Source organism: Nerophis ophidion, linkage group LG18 (assembly GCF_033978795.1).
Source record: "Nerophis ophidion isolate RoL-2023_Sa linkage group LG18, RoL_Noph_v1.0, whole genome shotgun sequence".
Classification (NCBI taxonomy): domain Eukaryota; kingdom Metazoa; phylum Chordata; class Actinopteri; order Syngnathiformes; family Syngnathidae; genus Nerophis; species Nerophis ophidion.
This window is the reverse complement of record NC_084628.1, coordinates 50,339,560-50,361,945: the sequence shown is the minus strand read 5'-3', so window position 1 is coordinate 50,361,945 and position 22,386 is coordinate 50,339,560. Positions and strand designations below refer to the sequence as shown.

At 42.7% G+C, this 22,386-nt stretch overlaps 3 protein-coding genes across 6 annotated transcripts in view; 1 reads left to right on the top strand and 2 right to left on the bottom strand.

Annotated features, from left to right (window-relative positions):
* LOC133537310 (oocyte zinc finger protein XlCOF22-like) overlaps window positions 1–22,386 on the bottom strand; it is a 340,825-nt gene that overhangs the window by 221,658 nt on the left and 96,781 nt on the right. The window lies entirely within an intron of this gene.
* The window catches only part of LOC133537307 (oocyte zinc finger protein XlCOF6.1-like), a 275,459-nt gene that overhangs the window by 193,852 nt on the left and 59,221 nt on the right, over window positions 1–22,386 (bottom strand). Inside the window, exons 3-4 of one of the 4 annotated variants that reach the window (XM_061878333.1) lie at window positions 18,334–18,522; window positions 17,083–17,252 (exon numbers count right to left, since the gene is read on the bottom strand). The exons of 2 other annotated variants lie outside the window; for them this stretch is intronic. In XM_061878333.1, the coding sequence (XP_061734317.1) occupies window positions 17,119–17,252; window positions 18,334–18,522 (323 nt within the window). In that variant the 3' untranslated portion in view covers window positions 17,083–17,118. Of the gene's footprint in view, window positions 1–17,082; window positions 17,253–18,333; window positions 18,523–22,386 lie in introns of those variants that run through there. One more of the 4 variants, XM_061878334.1, reaches the window with a different exon arrangement.
* LOC133537314 (gastrula zinc finger protein XlCGF52.1-like) lies at window positions 5,519–21,474 on the top strand. Its single transcript, XM_061878346.1, has 2 exons — window positions 5,519–6,062; window positions 20,219–21,474. The coding sequence occupies exons 1-2, from the start codon at window positions 5,876–5,878 to the stop codon at window positions 21,286–21,288; spliced, it is 1,257 nt and encodes a 418-aa protein (XP_061734330.1). The 5' UTR covers window positions 5,519–5,875; the 3' UTR covers window positions 21,289–21,474.

The window sequence follows — 22,386 nt, the reverse complement described above, 5'->3', positions numbered from 1 at the left end:
GAGGATCTTCTTCTTCTTCTTCTTCTTCTTTTGTTTTTATGGCGGTTGGCAAGCAACCTTCTGGTGTGCATTACCGCCACCTACTGTAATGGAGTGTGGACCGAGGTGGATCCCTACTCTATATTCTTTTACTTAACCCAGTGTTTTTTAAATATGTTTATATTGCTTTATATCCTATGTTTTCTGAATGCAATCCTAATATATCTCCCACTTCTAACCTAATATTTTCTTTTGCTAACTTATTTTCCAGTATTTCTCTTTCTCTATTATATTTCCTACATTGTATTAAGACATGGTCAACATTTTCTATCTGGTGGCAAAAATCACACAGCCCTGTAGTATGTTTGCCTATCAATTTTAGTGAACTATTTAGATATGTATGTCCTAATCTCATTCTAGTAATAATGTCTTCTTCCTTCCTATTTCTACCCCCTCCTCTCATTACACCTACTTTCCTCTGGACTTTGTAAAACTCTCTACCTTTTGTTTCCTTATTCCAATTATCCTGCCACTTTTTATTGTGTTCTATCTTAATGATGCTCTTCACTTCTTCTTTACTGTGCTTCATCTCCATGTTTACTTCTGTTTTAGTGCTTGCTTGTTTTGCGTATCTATCAGCTAACTCATTTCCCTCAACTCCTACATGAGCAGGAACCCAGAGAAATGTTACCACACCTCCCGCTTTATTTATTCTGTAGATTGCCTGAACTATTTCATAAACTATATCTTGTCTTGTTTCTGATGTTATGTTTTTTATGCTCGTCAATGCACTGCTGGAGTCCGAGCACACGACTACTTTCCTAGCTTTGTTTTCCTCTATCCAGTTAACTGCCATATAAATTGCTACCAATTCCCCCGTAAAAACAGATAGTTTATCACTAATTCTTTTATTTAATACTATATTTCTCTGTGGGATAACTGCAGCAGCTCCTACTTTACTATTTATAGTTTTTGATGCATCTGTGTATATCATAATATTATCAAAAAACATTTCCTCAATCCGTTTTTCTATTTGGTAACTATTTAAATGTCTATTCTTCAGTAACTGCATGTCTACCTTTGGGTTTTCATACATCCACGGTGGTATTGCAGGAATTGGTACTGTAGGGCTCACTTTAATATTGTCAATTTGTGTTTTTTTACATATATCTCCTATTATCCACCCAAAACTATTCATTTTTTTCTTCCCTTTTTCTTGGCAGTTTATTAGCACTTGACGGGTTGGATGTCCTTGCTTGGATCCTTTTAAGTTTGCCCAATAAACTGCTGAGAGTTGATCTCTCCTCATGTCCAAAGGTTTTTCATTCATTTCTACTTGTAATGCTGTCACTGGAGTAGATTTAGTAGCTCCACAACATAATCTTAACGCCTGCGACTGGATCCGGTCTATTTTCTCAAGTAGAGTTTTTGAAGCAGATCGATAAATAATGCATCCGTAGTCGATAACAGACCGAATTAAAGTGATATATATTGTTTTCAATGTCAACCTATCAGCCCCCCAATCTTTACCCCTCAAAGCCCTCATTATATTTAACACCTTTTTACTTTTCTCCACTATCTTGCTGATGTGGGTTGACCAGTTCATATTTTTATCAAACCATATTCCTAAATATTTAAATACTTGTACCTCTTCTATGTTTTCTCCATATAGTTTTATTTGGAGCTTGTTTTGTATTTTCCTCTTCGTAAAATGTATGACTTTTGTCTTTCCAACAGAGAATCTTAAACCCCAAGCCGTCCCCCAGTCTTGAACATTATTTACCGCTTTTTGAATCTTCTTTTCTATATAATTTGTATTTCTACCTCTCTTCCACATCACTCCATCATCAGCAAACAATGCCACCTCCACTAACCCTTCCACTTCACTAAAAACTTCATTTATCATGATGGAAAATAGTACTGGACTTATTATACTCCCTTGTGGGGTCCCATTTTCCACTTTGTATTCTCTACTATATTCATTCTCTATCTTTACTAATAATGTTCTACTTGTTAAAAAGTCTTTTATCCATCTGTACATTCTTCCTCTAATCCCAATCCTATTTAGTTTCAACAGCAACCCCTGTTTCCACAACATATCATACGCTTTCTCTATGTCAAAAAATACCGCAATTATACTTTCTTTATTTATTTGTCCCTTTCTAATTTCCTCTTCCAGCTGCACTGCTGGGTCATTTGTGCTTCTTGCTTTGCGAAAACCACTTTGGTAGTTTTTTATAATTTCTTTTGACTCTAAATAATATATTAATCTTTCATTAATCATTTTTTCCATTACTTTGCCCAAATTTGAGGTCAATGCAATCGGCCTATAATTTCCTGCCTCTTCCGGATCTTTCCCTGGCTTGCATATTGGAATTATTACAGCTGTTTTCCACTCATCTGGTAATTTTCCTTCTTCATATATCCTATTATATAATTTCAAGACCACTTCTTTGCCGATGCTACCTAAATTTTTGATCATTTGATAACTCACCAGGTCTTTCCCTGGCGTCGTATTTTTAACTTTTTTTAAAATTCGAACCATTTCATCCAAAGAAAATGTCATATCCATAGTGTTGATAAAACTATTATCGTTGTCTTCCTTCATTTCCTCAATATTTACACTAATTGTTTCTTCTCTCTTTTGTTTTTCTACATTTCTCAAATTATCATTACTGTGCACTTTAACAAAGGTTTTTGCTAAAAGTTCTGCTTTTTCTTTATTTCCTACCACACTCCGCATTCCATCTTTCATCACATGATTTTTATGTTCTTTTCTGAGCCCTGACATTCTCTTGATCATTCCCCACACTTGGCTTAAAGGAGTAGTTCTATTTAGTGTTTCACAAAAAGTTCTCCAATGGTGTTTTCTTGTTTTTTTAATAACATACCTTACTCTAGCTTGATGCCTTTTATATTGGATCATGTCTTGGAAATGATGTGTTCTTCTCAATATTCTAAATGCTCTATTCCGTTCTTGTATTGCATCTGTGCACTCTTGTGTCCACCACGGCACTATCTTCCTTCTTCTCCCTATACTATTCCTTGGTATGCTCTGTTCGGCTGCTTCTATTATGCACCCCGTAATATCTGTATTTAATTGTTCAATATCTTGATTTATATCTACTTCCTTTAAAGTTATGTCGGTAATTTCCCTAAATTTCCCCCAGTCACCATGATTATACTTCCATCTTCCTTCTATCCTAGTGCTTTCTGTGCTATGATTTATGTTTATGTGAATGAAGATTGGCTAGTGATCACTTCCCATTGTGCTGTATTTATTTACTTCCCACTCCACCTTTCCTGCTAACCCTTGTGACACTAGTGTTAAATCTATTGCTGTTTCTTTACCCGTGACGACATCTAACCTTGTTCCCCACCCATCATTCACACACACCACTTCTTTTTCCTCCAAAAGTGCTTCCAATGTTTCCCCATTCCAGTCATCCCTTTCACCCCACATTGTGCTATGTGCATTAAAGTCACCACACCAAATAATATTGCCACTCCAGTGCTCCATTATTGTTGTTAGTTGGTGAATTTCTAATTTCTTGCATGGATTATAGAAGTTTAGTACTTTGTATCTTTCTTTATTATTCCATACTTCTACTCCTACTATCTCTAGTTCTTGTTTTACTTTTAATATTGAATATTGCATGTCTTCCTTAATAAATATGGCACATCCTCCTCCTTGCCCATCATTCCTATCTTTACGTATCGTTATATATCCTTTTATTATAAAGTTTAATTTTGGCTTCAGCCATGTTTCTTGAATACATATTATATGTGGTTTATTTTTCATATTATTAATATATCCCTTTAATTCCTGTCCGTTTGCTATCAAACTTCTGCCATTCCACTGAACAATTAACATGCCGTTGGATTGTGGTCACATGACTCGGTCTCGTCTACTCTCTGTAGCTCACCTTGCACCTGTTCCCAGGATAGTTCTTTTACATTTAAAAACTTTGCTGCTGCTTTGACAATTATTTTGATTTTCTCAGTCTTGTTTCTAGCCTGTTCTGTACAGTTTATTACGTAAGCCAGGAATACAACTAGTTTGTCCATGGAAATTCCTGTATTTGCTGCTTCTTGTTTTTTATTTCTTGAACTATTCTCACTTCTGTCCTGTTCTGCACTTTCTTGATTTCTTATTTTAACTGCCTCTGCGTATGTAATATTTCTTTCAACTCTGATTTGCTGTACTTCTGTTGCCTGTTTCCTTCTGATGCAGCCCCCATACGCTGCTGTGTGATTCCCGCCACAATTACAACACTTGACCTGTTCATGACTTCCACATTGTCCATATTCATGCTCCCCTCCACAACTTCCACATCTCATCTTAACATGACACACACTACTATGTGCCCATAGTGTTGGCACTTGAAACAACGTACTGGGGGTGGCACGTAAGCTCTAACATAGAAGCTTAGATACCCAATCATGATTCTCTCTGGTAGGACCTCCTCAGCAAATTGCACTAGCACGGATTCGCTCTCAGTCTTTTCACCGTTCCTAAATGCCATCATTATTTTCATCATAGTGACAGTTCCTCCTCTTATTTCTCTTTTCAGATCATCTAAATGTTCTCCTCTTGGGATTCCTGTCACGACTCCTCTTGCCCCCTTTCGTTCTCCCACTTTGATTTTTTCCTTTATTATTTTGTTGCACAGTTTTTGCAATCGCATTGCTTTGTTCTTTTGCTCTCCATTTTTGCATTTAATCAACAGCCGTCCGTCCCTGAGCACCTTCGCTATCTCCACCTCTCCAATGTCCTTCTTTAATCCCTTAACCAGTGTCATCAAACTAATGTCATTCATATCTTGGTTTGATTTAAATGTATAAATGATCTTATATTCATCCATCATAACCCTTTTCCTCTTATCAACCTCTTCATCGTCTTCATGCACTCTTTTAGTACTCGCCTTTCCTTCACTCCCTCCTCTCCCCTTCTTTCCTCTCTCCCCTCTAGTCCTATCCATTTCCATATTATCCTCATACATCCCGTCACTATCCCCTTCCATCTCGATCCAGTCACAAAACAGCTTATGCTCAACCGCCAAAACAGATTTAGACACTCTCGCCGCCGCCAAATTCACTCCAAATGTTTGGTAGTTCCGCGTCTCTCCTTCCGGAAGCTTCCACCGACCGCTTCGTCTCCAGCGACCGCGGACCAAGAATCGGCAGGACTGCTCTGTTCTGCTGCCTTCCTTTGTTTATTTTTTTTTTATAAACCTTTATTTATAAAACTGCAACATTTACAAACAATCGATAAATAATAATAATCAAAATAAGTACAACAACAGTACAAATCAGCGCCAGGGTGTTGTAAAATAATGTAACTAAAATAGAATGCTATTTAGCAGATTTGAGCGTTATGGAGCCATTACCATTGCAGTACAAAGTCTTCATTGTTTTGCAGAAAAAAATTGCCGAAGCCAAATGTGTCAAGTGTCTTGAAGATACATTCATGTGAAAATAGTCTCTGTGTTTTCTCCTCCTCCACTCGGCTGTGACGTCATTCCCAGCTTCTGGCGTAAACGGAAGGCAGCAGAACAGAGCAGGACTGCCTTGTAACGTCAAGTGTGCTAACTGTCGTGAAAGCACATCGACACAGAAAGCCGCGAGCAGGACGCTAATAAGTCAGTCTTATTATTTGTTCTACAGTTTTAAATATTTACGTCGTATAAAATACATATTTGATTCTTTAGTTAAGGATAAAGTCGTCTCTATGCGCTAGAAGCACTGTGCCGCTTCTCGTGCTATCTTTGCTTGTTAGTTAGCTTAGCTCGCTAGTTAGCTTAGCTTGTTAGCTGCTAACAGAAGACACAGAAGTTATCAACACATCGCTAAGTAGAGATCAAGTGTGAGAGTAAAGTGTTGTGATTGTGTGAAAATGTCTACATTACAAATGTTGAGAGCGTTGGTGGATCAGCGACTAACTGCTGCCGTTGAAGAAATATTTGTAGTGTTAGAAAGAACGATAGCAGAATACCAGGCGGAACTTTCTAGAACAAAAGAGGAAAACTATCAACTACTGGAAGCTGTTTTCAAGAAACATCAAGTTGTGTTACACAGAACAGGTTTGTTTTCTTCTTACTCTCAAATGTTTACTAACTTTATATTTGATTATTAACAAGAAATGGACATTTGGTATGATTGAAGTGAATGGAGTAGCCTTGTCAAGTGAAAGTAAACAATCTGGCATGCAGATGAAAGAAGATTCATGGAACAGAGTATTGTAACTAAAGAAGAACATGGATAATCAACAGAAAACATTCCTAGGTTTTGTTACAGAGGTAGTCAGCAAATCAATACAACAGCTAAAATTAAAGTGTCCGTTTGCAAATTGCTTAAAGTTAGTTTTATTCTTACAAAAAAATATAACTCGATCGTCACCAGCTTGCTTATGTTACCATTAGTGGTTTAACAGAACATATACATATTTTTAAATGTCCATTTTTTTCCACAATTACTAACTGAGATAGGTTCCAGCGACCCCAAAGGGGACAAGTGGTACAAAAGGGATGGATAATTAAATTGAATAAAACTGGTTAGGAATTAGTTTGGCGTTCATGCTTGTCACTTACTGCTGTCTCGTACACACACTGGGAGCGTGTGCACGTACACAGAAACAGTCCGAGAGAAGCAACTAACAATTTGCAGTCATGTTGTTGTTGTCCTGATAGAATATACATTCAATGATATGGGATGTACGCCTTGCTTTTTTGCTAGCAAATGTTTTCATTTAATACTATAAACATTTAGTGGCACAGTAAAAATTTAAAAGTAATACAAAGTGTTCTATATAACAATTATAATATCAGCACTCAAACAACAATATACAGTAACACACATGTGCACTCATACTAATAAGACCTCATTTAGCTTTTTATAGCCAAGTAATACTATAAAAGTATAGTCCACTAGCATGTATCAGTAACATAACATGACTGACAGCACATGCATGTCCATTACTGATCATAATGCCACGCATACACATGCCAGAATGAGAAGTGACGCTGATAGGTTTTCAATGGAGTCAGTCCCCAGGAACGGTAATTTGTTTAAATTAGGTAAAAAATCAGATAATGTTAACACAATGTCTAAAAGGCAAACATTTATTCATGAAAGCAGAATATGGCTTTTAGCACAAAATGATGTAACTCCACACATACGTAACATGTGCACGCACATTAGCTTTGTGTGTTGACCTAACGCAGGGGTCGGCAACCTTCAGCATACAAAGAGCCATTTTAGCCTGTTTCCCCCAAATAAAACCCACCTAGAGCCACAAACTCTTGTTAGATTCCTAAAATGACGATAACACCACTTATAGTTGTGTTACACTAATGACATCAAACATGTATTTGATGTATTTCTGGGTATAACAAAGCAAATCATCAAATTATTTTGAACATTAGAAACAAAATACACTCTTCCTTCCCTTATTAATGAATACAAAAATAAAAATCAACTCATTCCAACATTCTGAAAGCATACAACTACAGCATATTTATTTGACTAAAAATTGAAAACAACTACCTGGTCATCAATAAAAACAGCAAATTAATAAAAATGTAAGTAAATAAAATGTTTGTCTTTTTGATCCGTCCATTGCTAGGGGTTGACCGCTAAAAACAATACAATTGCATGGCAGCAAGAGATGTCGCATAAGGGCTGTGACATACATTTACATCCACAATATATTCACATGGGTTTTATTTTCCTATGACAAGATCCCAGAAACTCTCCAAAATTACAATTGTAAAATTCAAATGAACTAACTAAATCAAATGAAATATAATAGATCAAGTAACCATTATTTGTTGACATTCGGTTTCAAAGCCAAAGGGAGCCAGGGAGGCATGAAAGAACCTCATGTGGCTCCAGAGCCGCAGGTTGCAGACCCCTGATCTAACGCTAGCTATCATTGAATATAGATTCAATATAATTATAAATTGTGGGGAATATAGACACTAAAATGTTCTGTTAAACCACTAATGGTAACAAAACATATCCTTTGGTGTTCTTAAATTTTTTTGGGGGCAAAATGTAAGAGCACAATTTGCAAACAGTTGAGTCTCTTTTAAAATTATGAACTTATTTCTAACCTGCCTGAATAAGTGACATTTCTTATTATTATAATCAAATGACAGCATTAATTTCCATGAGATTGTTTTCTACTAATAGTGTTTTAGACCACTTACAATGACAGTAACAAAAAATATAGTTTTTTCATGAGCTGTGTACTAGTATTGTATGTCTGGGTAGGGGTCCTGCTTTGGAAACAAATTGTACCCTTTCAGGTTTGGCATCTAGTTCCCGTTAAAACATTCACATGTTGCACAATGAGATGTAAGCATGGGATCATGTGTACTGTACATTCCTGTAACTTTGTGATTGTATAATATATATTTGTATAAGTATTTCTTTAAAATAACAGCATTTCTTGATTATCCATCCATTTCTACCGCTTATTCCCTTTCGGAGTCGCGGGGGGCGCTGGCGCCTATCTCAGCTACAATCGGGCGGATGGCGGGGTACACCCCGGACAAGTCGCCACCTCATCGCAGGGCCAACACAGATAGACAGACAACATTCACACACTAGGGACCATTTAGTGTTGCCAATCAACCTATCCCCAGGTGCATGTCTTTGGAGGTGGGAGGAAGCCGGAGTACCCGGAGGGAACCCACGCATTCACGGGGAGAACATGCAAACTCCACACAGAAAGATCCCAAGCCTGGATTTGAACCCAGGACTGCAGGACCTTCGTATTGTGAGGCAGACGCACTAACCCCTCTGCCACCGTGAAGCCCCATTTCTTGATTAATATTTATAAATTAGGATTCTTAATAAATGACACTAGAATAAGCACACATTTGATTGTTATAGCTTTTTGTGTGTCTGTAAAGGCATGACTGGCTAAGTGCCATTAGTGCATGTGTTGGTGCACGTGGGAAAGTGCGAGCGGCTGCTATTGAAATGACAAACTTGGTTGTGGTCAGGTTTGTGCGGCAGAAAATGTCCAGTTTTGCTGGATAGGAACTTTTTTTACCAATGTTTTGGTCACGTGTTTGTGGGCGACAAAAATTTAGCTCAATAAAGGGATCGCTGGAATTCATGTCCTCCTTCAAGCGTTTCGACAGACGTTCCAATAATTGAACGGTGATGATGAAAACGGTTTTCTCTGTTGTGGCCGTCAGTTACATTGAAAATTGGTATGCGCTTATTTTTCAGTTAGATTTTGGAGTGGCATAGATTTGCCGTGTGCAGAGGACACATTAGCAGTGCGCAATTGCACAGGATTAGAGAGAACGTTGATTGGAAGCACAAAATATGAACTGCAGATTTCTGCTGAGCAGCAATAACAGATTTGATCTTTTTCTTTTGTGGCATTTTTGTGTTCTCTTTCCCTGCATTTTGACTCACCAGAAGCAGCATGTAAGCGCAGGCGTCGTTTGAGCAACAAAGAAAGACATTCATAGTATTTTTTATTGCTTGCCAACAGACTATATTTCTTTACCGCACGCGGTCCCCTTAAAGTTAAAACCCCATCTGTGACGTTTCGCTGGCATCGTGGTGAAGAGTTGTTCTGTCGTGGGTGCAGCGGAGGATGGAACACAGCGTGAACCAAAGACACTGGCACAAAGGCACTAACAAAAACCAACAGAACTAGCGTGGGAGCTAGAATGAACAAAAAGCGCTGGTATGTAAACTAGGGACAAGCAAACTAACAAAATATCATGGACGCTAATCTAATAACAAAAGTATTTTCTCAACATGCGGGACTGCGACTTCATCTGTTGCGTATAGCAAACTACAGTCCGAGAGCGAATGTCCAACAAAAGCGGTCTTAAATAAGGAGATAAATCAGGGGCAGGTGTGCGTGATCACACGGGAAGCAGGTGACACAAATGCGTTGCTAGGACAACAGAAACAAACCAGGAAGTGCCACCGGGACCTAAGAGAGCCAAATACAACACAGGATGATAACAAAACAGAAACAAAACCAGAGTATGACATGGTCCAAGACGTGGACCATGACACCATCGACATGAATGAGCACAACGATGAGCATTGGAAACATAACTTTATTGAAGTATTTTCAGTTGTGAAGTGAAGTGAATTATATTTATATAGCGCTTTTCTCTATTGACTCAACGCGCTTTACATAGTGAAACCCAATATCTAAGTTACATTTAAACCAGTGTGGGTGGCACTGGGAGCAGGTGGGTAAAGTGTCTTGCCCAAGGACACAACGGCAGTGACTAGGATGGGGGAAGCGGGAATCGAACCTGCAACCCGCAAGTTGCTGGCACGGCCGCTCTACCAACCGAGCTATGCCGCCTCAGTTGTTGAACTGAAATCCACAGTGACTGGCTAATTGTTTGAGTAGAAGCTAAGCGAGAAGGGTAATGCTGTGTACACATTAGGGTTGTCCCGATCCGATATTTGGATCGGATCAGCCGCCAGTATTTGCCAAAAAATGCATATCGGCAAGGCATGGTAAAATGCCGATCCAGATCCAGTTTTAAAAAAAACTCTGGTCCACGTTTTCCAACGCACCGATTTAAATAATACATTCCACTCTTCTGCTGCTCCCTAAACTCTGTTCTGCATATTCCAGAACACCTTCAAAACTTCACAGGTCTGTGTTCTAACCGTTAAGACGGACGTGTGAATTAAAAGTTACGGTAAAAATGTCAGCTGTGTGGGATTATTTTACCCTACAAAACATGCCACAATAAATTGGCATAAACTTTATTGTGGCAACATAAACGCAACATAACAAATACCCAGAATCCCAATCTTCCATGACTCTTTCAGGCTATATTTTACACCCCGCTAGGACCAAACCCCGCCCCCCCCCCTCCATGCGTCTGTTGAGGTGGGCGGAGTTGGGGGCGCGGACGTGTATAATATGGCCTTAAAGAGTCATAGATGCAAAAGTTTCTGGGTAATTGTTATGTTGCGTTTATGTTGTGTTACTGTGAGGATGTTCTCCCGAAATGTGTTTGTCATTCTTGTTTGGTGTGGGTTCATAGTGTGGCGCATATTAGTAAGAGTGTTAAAGTTGTTTATATCACAACCTTCAGTGTAACCTGTATGCCTGTTGACTATATCCCTTGCAATCTCGTACGTGTGACGATGGGAGCAGCGAGATGCATGCTTCTGGCCGGCACGAAGATAACATGGTGTAAAGGCGGGTGATGACATATTGTAGAGGACGTTAAAAGTAAAGCTGTGACGGCACGCCCTCACTATTGTAGTCCGAGTGAAAGTCCGAGAATGATAGCCCCGGGAGAGGCACCAAAATCCGGAAACCCCCCAAAACAATGACGGGGGGGAGGGGGTCGGTGATTATGCAGCTGAGCCATGTGCAGCTGAGCCTCATCAGAGTGGCCAAAGAGCTGCATGCGGCTCCGGAGCCGCGGGTTGCCGACCCCTGGTCTAGTATATAGAAAAGTGCAAAATAAATCTAACCCATTATTATTATTATTAATGATACTGCTATCTGTTGTTCCAGCTGACCAATTTAATTATGACACGGTGTGACATTCAGTTCAGCTGCTGCCACTACACGTTAAAATCAGCGCTAAATGATGACAAATTAGGAAGCAACACCACACAAAAGTTTGTTTCATAACAATATTTTATTTTCAAATTCACTCACAAGGTGTCATTTTGAAGTGAACACACTTTTCTCACGACGAGTCACGGCCATATTTTATCAACCGTCCTCCTGGCGATCCATTAAAAAAAGTTTAAGTTTAAGTTAAAGTAGCAATGATTGTCACACACACACTAGGTGTGTTGAAATGTGTTCTCTGCATTTGACCCATCCCCTTGACCCCCTGGGAAGTGAGGTGGAGGTGGGCAGCAGCGGTGCCGCGCCCGGGAATCATTTATGGTGATATAACCCCCAATTACAACCTTTGATGCTGAGCGCCAAGAAGGGAGGCAATGGGTCACATTTTTTTATAGTCTTTGGTATGACAATAAAAAATATATATATATTATAATTTTTTATAGTCTTTGGTATGACCTCCTCTCTGAGCTGCCACCTTATCATGGTAGAGGAGTTTGAGTGTCCAAAAGATCCTAGGAGCTATGTTGTCCGGGGGCTTTATGCCCCCTGGTAGGGTCTCTCAAGGCAAGCAGGTCCTAGTTGAGAGATCAGACAAAGAGCAGCTCGAAGACCTCTGTGAAGAAGAAAAATCATGGACCCAGATTTCCCTCGCCCAGACTCGGGTCACCGGGGCCCCGCTCTGGAGCCAGGCCCGGAGGTGTGGCACGATGGCGAGCGCCTGGTGGCCGGGCCTGTTCCCATGGGCCCCGACCGGGCACAGCCCAAAGAGGCAATGTGGGTCACCCCTCCAATGGGCTCACCACCCATAGCAGGGGCTATAGAGGTCGGGTGCGATGTGACCTGGGCGGAAGCCGAAGGCAGAGAACTTGGCGGTCCGATCCTCGGCTAAAGAAGCTCGCTCTCGGGACGTGGAACGTCACCTCACTGGGGGGAAGGAGCCTGAGCTAGTGCGTGAAGTGGAGAAGTTCCGGCTGGATATAGTCGGACTCACTTCGACGCACAGCAAGGGCTCTGGAACCACTTTTCTCGAGAGGGGATAGACTCTCTTCCACTCTGGCGTTGCCGGCATTGAGAGGCGACGGGCTGGGGTGGCAATTCTTGTTGCCCCCCGGCTCAAAGCCTGCACGTTGGAGTTCAACCCGGTGGACGAAAGGGTAACCTCCCTCCGCCTTCAAGTGGGGGGGACAGGTCCTGACTGTTGTTTGTGCTTATGCACCAAACAGCAGTTCAGAGTACCCACCCTTTTTGGGAACACTCGAGGGAGTACTGGAAAGTGCACCCCCTGGTGATTCCCTTGTCCTACTGGGGGACTTCAACGCTCATGTTGGCAACGACAGTGAAACCTGGAGAGGCGTGATTGGGAAGAATGGCCGCCCGGATCTGAACCCGAGTGGTGTTTTGTTATTGGACTTTGTGCTCGTCACAGTTTGTCCATAAAAAACACCATGTTCAAACATAAGGGGTGTCCATATGTGCACTTGGCACCAGGACACCCTAGGCCGCAGTTCCATGGTCGACTTTGTAGTTGTGTCATCGGATTTGCGGCCTTATGTTTTGGACACTCAGGTGAAGAGAGAGGCGGAGCTTTCTACTGATCACAACCTGGTGGTGAGTTGGCTGCGATGGTGGGGGAGGATGCCGGACAGACCTGGCAGACCCAAGCGCATTGTGAGGGTCTGCTGGGAACGTCTGGCAGTCTCCTGTCAGAGAAAGTTTCAATTCCCACCTCCGGAAGAAATTTGAACATGTCACGAGGGAGGTGCTGGACATTGAGTCCGAGTGGAACATGTTCTATTGCGGAGGCGGCTGATTGGAGCTGTGGCCACAAGGTAGTTGGTGCTTGTCGCGGCGGTAATCCCAGAACCTGTTGGTGGACACCAGCAGTGAGGGATGCCGTCAAGCTGAAGAAGGAGACCTATCGAGTTATTTTGGCTCATAGGACTCCGGAGGCAGTGGACAGGTACCGACAGGCCAAGCGGTGTGCCTATTCAGCGGTCGCGGAGGCAAAGACTCAAACATAGGAGAAGAAGCCATGGAAAACGACTTCCAGGCGGCTTTGAAGCGATTCTAGACCACCTTCAGCCGCCTCAGGAAGGGGAAGCAGTGCAATGTCAACACCGTGTATGGTACGGATCAGATCAGGGGCGGTACCTCTGGATTGGCAGACCGGGGTGGTGGTCCCTCTCTTTAAGAAGGGGGAGGACCGGAGGGTGTGTTCCAACTAACGTGGGATCACACTACTCAGCCTTCCCGGTAAGGTTTATTCAGGTGTACTGGAGAGGAGGCTACGCCGGATAGTCGAACCTCGGATTCAGGAGGAACACTGTGGTTTTCATCCTGGTCGTGGAACTGTGGACCAGCTTTATACGCTCGGCAGGGTCCTTGAGGGTGTTTGCCCAACCAGTCTACATGTGCTTTGTGGACTTGGAGAAGGCATTCGACCGTGTCCCTTTGGGAAGTCCTGTGGGGAGTGCTCAGAGAGTATGGGGTATCGGACTGTCTTATTGTGGCGGTCCACTCTCTGTACGATCAGTGTCAGAACATGGTCTGCATTGCCGGCAGTAAGTCAAACACATTTCCAGTGAGGGTTGGACTCCGTCAAGGCTGTCCTTTGTCAGCCATTCTGTTCATAACTTTTATGGAAATAATTTCTAGGCGCAGTCAAGGCGTTGAGGGGTTCCGGTTTGGTGGCCACAGGATTAGGTCTCTCCTTTTTGCAGATGATGTGGTCCTGATGGTTTCATCTGGCCAGGATCTTCAGCTTTCACTGGATCGGTTCGCAGCCGAGTGTGAAGCGACCGGAATGAGAATCAGCACTTCCAAGTCTGAGTCCATGGTTCTTGCCCGGAAAAGGGTGAAATGCCATCTCCGGGTTGGGGAGCAGTCCCTGCCCCAAGTGGAGGAGTTCAAGTACCTAGGAGTCTTGTTCACGAGTGAGGGAAGAGGGGATCGTAAAATCGACAGGCGGATCGGTGCGGCGTCTTCAGTAATGCGGACGTTGTACCGATCCGTTGTGGTGAGGAAGGAGCTGAGCCGGAAGGCAAAGCTCTCAATTTACCGGTCGATCTACGTTCGCATCCTCACCTATGGTCATGAACTTTGGGTCATGACCAAAAGGACAAGATCACGGGTACAAGCGGCTGAAATGAGTTTCCTCCGCCGTGTGGCGGGGCTCTCCCTTAGAGATAGGGTGAGAAGCTCTGTCATCCGGGAGGAGTTCAAAGTAAAGCCGCTACTCCTCCCCATGGAGAGGAGCCAGATGAGGTGGTTCGGGCATCTGGTCAGGATTTAGGGCACGTCCAACCGGTAGGAGGCCACGGGGAAGACCCAGGACACGTTGGGAATACTATGTCTCCCGGCTGGGCTGGGAACGCCTCGGGATTCCCTTTGAAGAGCTGGACGAAGTGGCTGGGGAGAGGGAAGTCAGGGCTTCCCTGCTTAGGCTGCTGCCCCCGTGACTAGGGTTGGGTATCGAGTATCGATTGGAACCGGGACTAACTTTCAGATTCTCCCGGAATTGTTCAAAAGTTTAAATTTCGATTCCTAGTTTCGATACCCAGTCCGCCGACCGGAAACAAATATGTCCGCCGACCCGGAAGAAGAAGCCGCTGAACACCAACGAAGAAGCGCCCACCGCCGGAAGTGTTAGCATAGCCGAGCCTATGTAGCCGAGCGAGTCAGTCAAGCATGGATAGCGGGCGTCGACGGTCGAAAGTGTGGCTTTATTTTACTAAAAAAATTTAAATATCGGACAAATGTAACACATGCGACAGGACTGTTTCTCCAGATTCTCTGAACCTTTTGATGATTTTACGGACCGTAGATGGTAAAATCCCTAAATTCCTTGCAATAGCTCGTTGAGAAATGTTGTTCTAAAGCTTTTCGACAAATTGCTTAAAAAGTGGTGACCCTCACCCCATCCTTGTTTGTGAATTACTTAGCATTTCATGGAAGCTGCTTTTATAGCCAATCATGGCACCCACCTGTTCCCAATTAGCCTGCACACCTGTGGGATGTTCCAAATAAGTGTTTGATGAGCATTCCTCAACTTTATCAGTATTTATTGCCACCTTTCCCAACTTCTTTGTCACGTGTTGCTGGCATCAAATTCTAAAGTTAATTATTATTTGCAAACAAAAAAATGTTTATCAGTTTGAACATCAAATATGTTGTCTTTGTAGCATATTCAACTGAATATGGCTTGAAAATTATTTGCAAATCATTGCATTCCGTTTATATTTACATCTAACACAATTCCCCAACTCAAATGGAAACGGGGTTTGTATATATATAATATATTTATACATGCGTGTGTGTGTGTGTGTGTGTGTGTGGTTCCACAAGGCTCGTTATTTAAATGATATTTGTTCAGTATCTAATAGATTAAAATGTATTATGTTTGCAGATGATACACATGTATATTGTTCAGGAGAATACTTGAAGTGTTGAGGTTAATAGAAGTTGAGTTGATTCAGCTAAAAAAATGTTTTGATATTTATAAGTTATCATTTAAATGATAAGAAAACTTAATTTGTGGTGTTAAGTGGTGCAAGGACAAATTGTGAAGCAAAATTAAATCAATTGGAAATTGATAGAGTATATGAAACTAAATTATTGGGAAGAATAATTGATAGTAAATTATGTTGAATATATACCGTATTTTTCGGATTAAAAATCACATTTCTTTTTCCTAGTTTGGCCAGGGGTGCGATTTATACTCTGGAGGGACTTATGTGTGAAACTTATTTACACATTACTGTAAAATATCAAAAAATATTATTTATCTCGTTTACATAAGTGCCTAGACGTACCGATAGAAGATGAAGCGGCACATTGTCTACTTTCGAGTTGGCAGAGTTGTTTAGAAGCGACACCGAGGAAGAAGATTTCATGAGATTTAGCGACTAGGAGTGAGAGATAGTTTGGTAAAGGTATAGCATGATCTATAAGTTATAGTTATTTGAATGACTCTTAGCATAATATGTTAGGTTAACACAGCAGGCACCTTCTCAGTTGGTTATTTATGCCTCATATAACCTACACTTATTCAGTCTGTTGTTCACTATTCTTTATTTATTTTAAATTGCCTATCTAATGTCTATTCTTGGTGTTGGATTTTATTTAAATACATTTCCCCCCAAAAAATACAACTTATACTTTAGTGCGGCTTATATGTGTTTTTTTGCCATGAATTGATTAACGTGGACCCCGACTTAAACAAGTTGAAAAACTTATTGGGGTGTTACCATTTAGTGGTCAATTGTAGGGAATATGTACTGTACTGTGCAATCTACTAATAAAAGTATCAATCAATCAATCAATCAATGCCTTCTCTAATTATGCATTTTCGTCCGGTGCAACTTATTCTCCGGAGCGATTTATAATCCGAAAAATACAGTAAAGGGAAAAATATCCAAATCCATTGCTTCTCTTTATAAAGTAAAACATGCCGAATAAGACATGTCTGCGAATGTTATTGTGGAAGGTCTCTGTCCCAGATCCTCCTTTGCTTGGCTGGAATCACCACACTCGGTCTCAGTGATTTACACTTTTATTGATGGCAGTACATGCAACTGCATCAGTCCAGTGCTCTCCAGTTTGTTCACTGTATCTCGCCGTCTGTGTCTTTCTCTCTCCGTCACTTTCATCATCTTTCCCCTTAAGATCTCCAACGCTGCTGATAAAGGAACAGGTGATTAGATAACTCGCTCCAGCTGAGGTATAGGCTCACCTGTCTGCTGCTTCGTGGCCAATCCCTGCACATGCCCCGCCCGCAGGGAAGGCGTAGGCCACGCCCCTCTCCACATGCCTCCACCGCCCGATTCAGGCCGAGCGGTGCAATACAAGCACTTTCTCTCCCGGTGTGAATTTATGCAGTTGGGTTCCCCGGTTATACTTGCGCCGCTGAAGCTCTTGGGCACGGAGTAAATTCTCACGTGACAAGTGCCCCACCTGGTGGAGTTTTGCTCGCATGTCAAGGACGTACTGTAACTAATTTTTGCTGGAGCTTGGACCCTCCTCCCAGCTTTCTTTAATGACGTCCAAGACTCCGCGAGGCCTCCGGCCGTACAATAACTCACACGGTGCAAAACCAAGTGAGGCCTGGGGTACCTCCTGCATCGCAAACATGAGGGGATCCAACCATTTACCCAATTATGTTTGTTCTTGTGCATACATTTACGGCTCATTGTTTTCAGCGTTTTATTCAATCTCTCCACCAGTCCATCCGTTTGTGGCAGGTACACACTGGTGCGGATCGCTTTTATCCCCAATAATCCGTACAGTTCTTTTATATAATGTGTGACATAAAGGACGTGCCCCGATCAGTCAGAATCTCTTTTGGGATTCCATCTTGGGAGATGACCTGAAACAGTGCTTGCGCGACACTTTTGGCGGAGATAGAACGCAAAGGCTTTGCTTCGGGATACCGCGATGCGTAATCCACCAGGACTAAAACAAAACGATGTCCCCGTGTACTCGGGCCAATTCTCTTGAATGGAACCTCTATGAGCGATAATGGGCGTAACGGTGCCCGTGGAGTGGCCGCTGGATTCACCAGCTGGCAGTCTGGCCAGGCTGCGCACCACCGGCGCACATCCGCCCGGAGGCCTGGCCAATAGAATTGGACCATGACTCGATTAAGTGTCTCGTCATACCCCAAATGTTAAGCCATCGGGTCGAACCAGGTTTTGGTGGATCAGGGACTGCTTACAGCCCGAGTCCACCATCGCCCGATATGTACCCCCTTGTACTCTTACCGGGACGTAGCACGTCTCTCCTGGATCGGGGGCGGGTGCTGGCGGCTCGACAACCCGCATTGCCTGCCCCACCTCCATCATGGAGCAATCCCTGTGCACGTGACCGGGTTGTCTGCACCCCCAGCACACCAGCCCTGGAAGTTGAGGTGCCCTCTGCGAGGGAAGCCCTCTCGCCGCAGCACTGGGAACCTGCAACATGCACACATCAGATTTATTGTTAACCCGTGTCCCAACGTTAGTGGTGTGTGTGTGCGTGTGTGCGTGCCTGCGTGTGTGTGTGTAAGTGTTTGTGTGGCCACCAGGAAAACCTGGTCTTTATGCCCGGGTGATCTTGCCCGCTCCATACCCCCCCATCGCGGGGCGAGTTGACGCCGGGGTGCTGGGGTGGATCCTGCGGCCGTCCTCGGGGTTGCCTCCCTCTGCACTGCTAGGTGTTCCTCCGCCAACCTCACCGCTGCTTTTACGCTCGGGGGGCTGTGGTATCTCACCCACGCTCATGTCCTAGCCGGGATGGCGTCCAGGAACCGCTCCAAAACGATGCTTTCCAGCACACCTGGATCCTGTCCATTGGGCCGGAGCCAGCGGGTCGCTGCGTCCCTCAGCCGGTAGGCGAACACGAACGCTCGGTCTTCTGGCTCCAGCGTCATCACTCTAAATCAGCGTTTGTGATCCCCGGGGCTGCTGCCGATCCGGTCCAGGATGGCTTAACAGAGGTTGGTGTATTGCAGGTGGGCAGATGCCGAGAGACTCAACACCGCCCGCTGCGCCTCCCCCACCAGGAGCGGCAGCAGTTTGGCTCCCCACTCTTCTTCCGGCCACCTGTTTGACGCCACGAACACGTCCAGGATTGTTTGAGGATCCTCCCCCTCTACCATGCGTTTCATGTCGCGATTGTTGCTGACTTGCTGCTGATACTTGCGCCAGCACTTGTCCAAGCGCTTCCAAGGGGTTTGTTGCCGACATCTTTCCTGGATTCGTCCTTAGTTGGGCGCCACTGTGGAAGGTCTCTGTCCCAGATCCCCCGTTGTTTGGCTGGAATCACCACACTCGGTCTCAGTGATTTACACTTTTATTGATGGCAGTACATGCAACTGCATCAGTCCAGTGCTCTCTAGTTTGTTCACTGTATCTCGCCGTGTGTGTCTTTCTCTCTCCGTCACTCTCATCATCTTTCCCCTCAAGATTTCCAACGCTGCTGATAAAGGGAACAGGTGATTGGATCACTCGCTCCAGCTGAGGTATCTGCTCACCTGTATGCTGCTTCCTGGCCGGCCCGTGCACACGCCCCGCCCGCAGGGAACGCGTAGGCCACGCCCCTCTCCACAGTTATATTATTCTTTTATTTTTCCATATTTAACATATTGTGTTGAAGTTTGTGGAAATGTTTACAGCAACAGTCTTCCAGCTTGTATTCTTAGGTTATTTCAATTAAGAGGAGAAAACTATCATTTACGGGGGATATTGATTTTTGAAATAGGTAAAGTAAGAAGGGATATAAAATGCAAATGGATCACAGTTTTAGGAGTTAAGTGGTGGAACAAGCTCAGTGATGAGTTGAAGACATGTAGTTCTCTCACTGGGTCCATGTGTACACTCTCAGTTACATTAACACTGATATTATACATGTGGGCCAATAGATAGAAATGCTGTTAAATGTAGCTTTGATGTGGCAAGCTACTTTTGCAGTGTAGCGTGTAGTGTAGCTTGCTACAATTCTCTGAGGATAGTTTAGCTACATTTAATGGAGAGTAACTTGTAGCTTAGCTTACTACATTTTCCAGGTCGCTTGCCCATCACTGTCTGTTTGGCCTAGCTCACATGTGAATAGTTTGAATACTGCAAACTTCAATACAGTAACACCTCATTTGTGTTTTATGTTCTGCAGACGTCCAGCAGGTGTCAGCAGAGAGTCATGAAGAGATCCCCTCTAAGCAGCAGGAGTGGAGCTCCAGTGTGGGACAGAAGGAGCTACAGGCCCCCTCCCACATTAAAGAGGAGCAGCTTCATGATGAAGATGAAGCTCAGTCCTTACAGCTTCATCACAGTCAAAGTGAGGAGAACAGAGGGGCGGAGCTTGTAAGTCAACACATCACAGAAGCTGATGGAGAGCATTGTGAAGATATAAAGTCAGAACCAGACAGCATCTTTGCTCCACTGTCAGACATGGACCACATGATGTCACACTCTTCTGATCACAGTGACCACATCCAAAAACCTTTGGAGAGTAAAAATGACTGTAAAGGTGATACAAGACATCACACTAACAACAAACACTTTGACTGCTCTCAATGTGGGAAATCATTTAGACTGAAGACTGATTTTATAAGACACAAGAGAATACATACTGGAGAGAAACCTTTTACTTGCTCTGTTTGTAAAAAAAGTTTCTCCACAAAGCAACACATGACCACACACATGAGAACACATACTGGAGAGAAACATTTTACTTGCTCTGTTTGTAAGAAGAGTTTCTCCATTAAGTCTGCCATGACCAGACACATGAGAACACACACTGGAGAGAAACCTTTTCCTTGCTCTGTTTGTAAGAAGAGTTTCTCTAGAAAGCAACACATGACCACACACATGAGAAGACACACTGGAGAGAAACCTTTTCCATGCTCAGTGTGTCCCAAAAGATTCTCCATAAATGAGCAAATGAAAAGACACATGAGAACACACACTGGAGAGAAACCTTTTACTTGCTCTCTTTGTAAGAAGAGGTTTTCCAGAAAGCTTAACATGTCCACGCACATGAGAACACATACTGGAGAGAAACCTTTTACTTGCCCTGTTTGTAAGAAGAGTTTCTCCACAAAGCTTGTCATGACCAGAAACATGAGAACACACACTGGAGAGAAACCGTTTAGTTGCACTGTGTGCGATAAAACATTCAGGGTTAAGAATAAGGTCAGTAAACACAAGTGTGTAACAGTCATGGAAGCTGCAGGGATTTAAAAACACTTAGTGATTGTGCTAAATGTACTTTAAAAACACAGCATGTTTAATATGAATGTATATTTTATGTTGTATGTAGTGCCTCTCATCTTCTACTGTTATTCTATGTTGTTCTGGAATTACTTTTTAAGTTGTGTGCATTTATTGAATATCATGTACTATTTTATTGTATTTTCTCATTGTTAAAGAGAGAACTTCTTTCTTATTATTTACAGTTGTTTTTTGTTCACACATTTTCTTCCATTGCATTTTTATTGATGTTATTATCCAATTAAAAGAATGAATGAATAAAATTGTTAACAAAATGTGGACTGAGCAGCATTATTACATCATGAATGTTAACTCCTGCAAAACATCAACAAAGAAGAAAAAGTCTGAAGTTAGCAACACATCACTGAACTTTAGAGTCATCGTGAGTGGAGTTGCTTGTTTTTATTGCTGCATTTGTACTTATTTCACCTCACATCTTCACTTTTATTCCTAAAGTCTTCTTCAAATATATTGTTGAAGGTTTTGAAGATCGATGTTTATGATGTGTGTGTAGTCTGTGGAAAGGGTTGTTGTCCCTTGTGGATCCAATTGTTCACTTGCACAGATACATCTTCATCATCATCATCATCATCATCATCAGACATAACCGGTCCACTACTGGATGAAACCTTAGCATTAATGTTCTAATATCAGTGTGACCTCATTATTCCTTGATCATAAGACCTAAAGGCCTACTGAAATGAGATGTTCTTATTTAAACGGGGTTAGCAGGTCCATTCTATGTGTCATACTTCATCATTTCGCGATATTGCCATATTTTTGCTGAAAGGATTTAGTAGAGAACATCCACGATAAAGTTCGCAACTTTTGGTCGCTAATAGAAAAGCCTTGCCTGTACCGGAAGTCGCAGACGATGACGTCACCCGTGTGATGGCTCCTCAAATCCTCACATTGTTTTTAATCGGAGCCTCCAATAAAAAGAGCTATTTGGACCGAGAAAACGACAATGTCCCCATTAATTTGAGCGAGGATGAAAGATTTGTGTTTGAGGATATTGATAGCGACGGACTAGAAAAAAAATAAATAAATCAAGTTTAAAAAAAAAGG

Bases quoted from the DNA above. Each gene is read 5' to 3' on its own strand.
- LOC133537314 (XM_061878346.1), top strand. From the start codon at position 5,876: ATGTCTACATTACAAATGTTGAGAGCGTTGGTGGATCAGCGACTAACT. The intron at 6,063-20,218 runs GTTTGTTTTCTT...TATGTTCTGCAG, and splicing joins AGTTGTGTTACACAGAACAG to ACGTCCAGCAGGTGTCAGCA.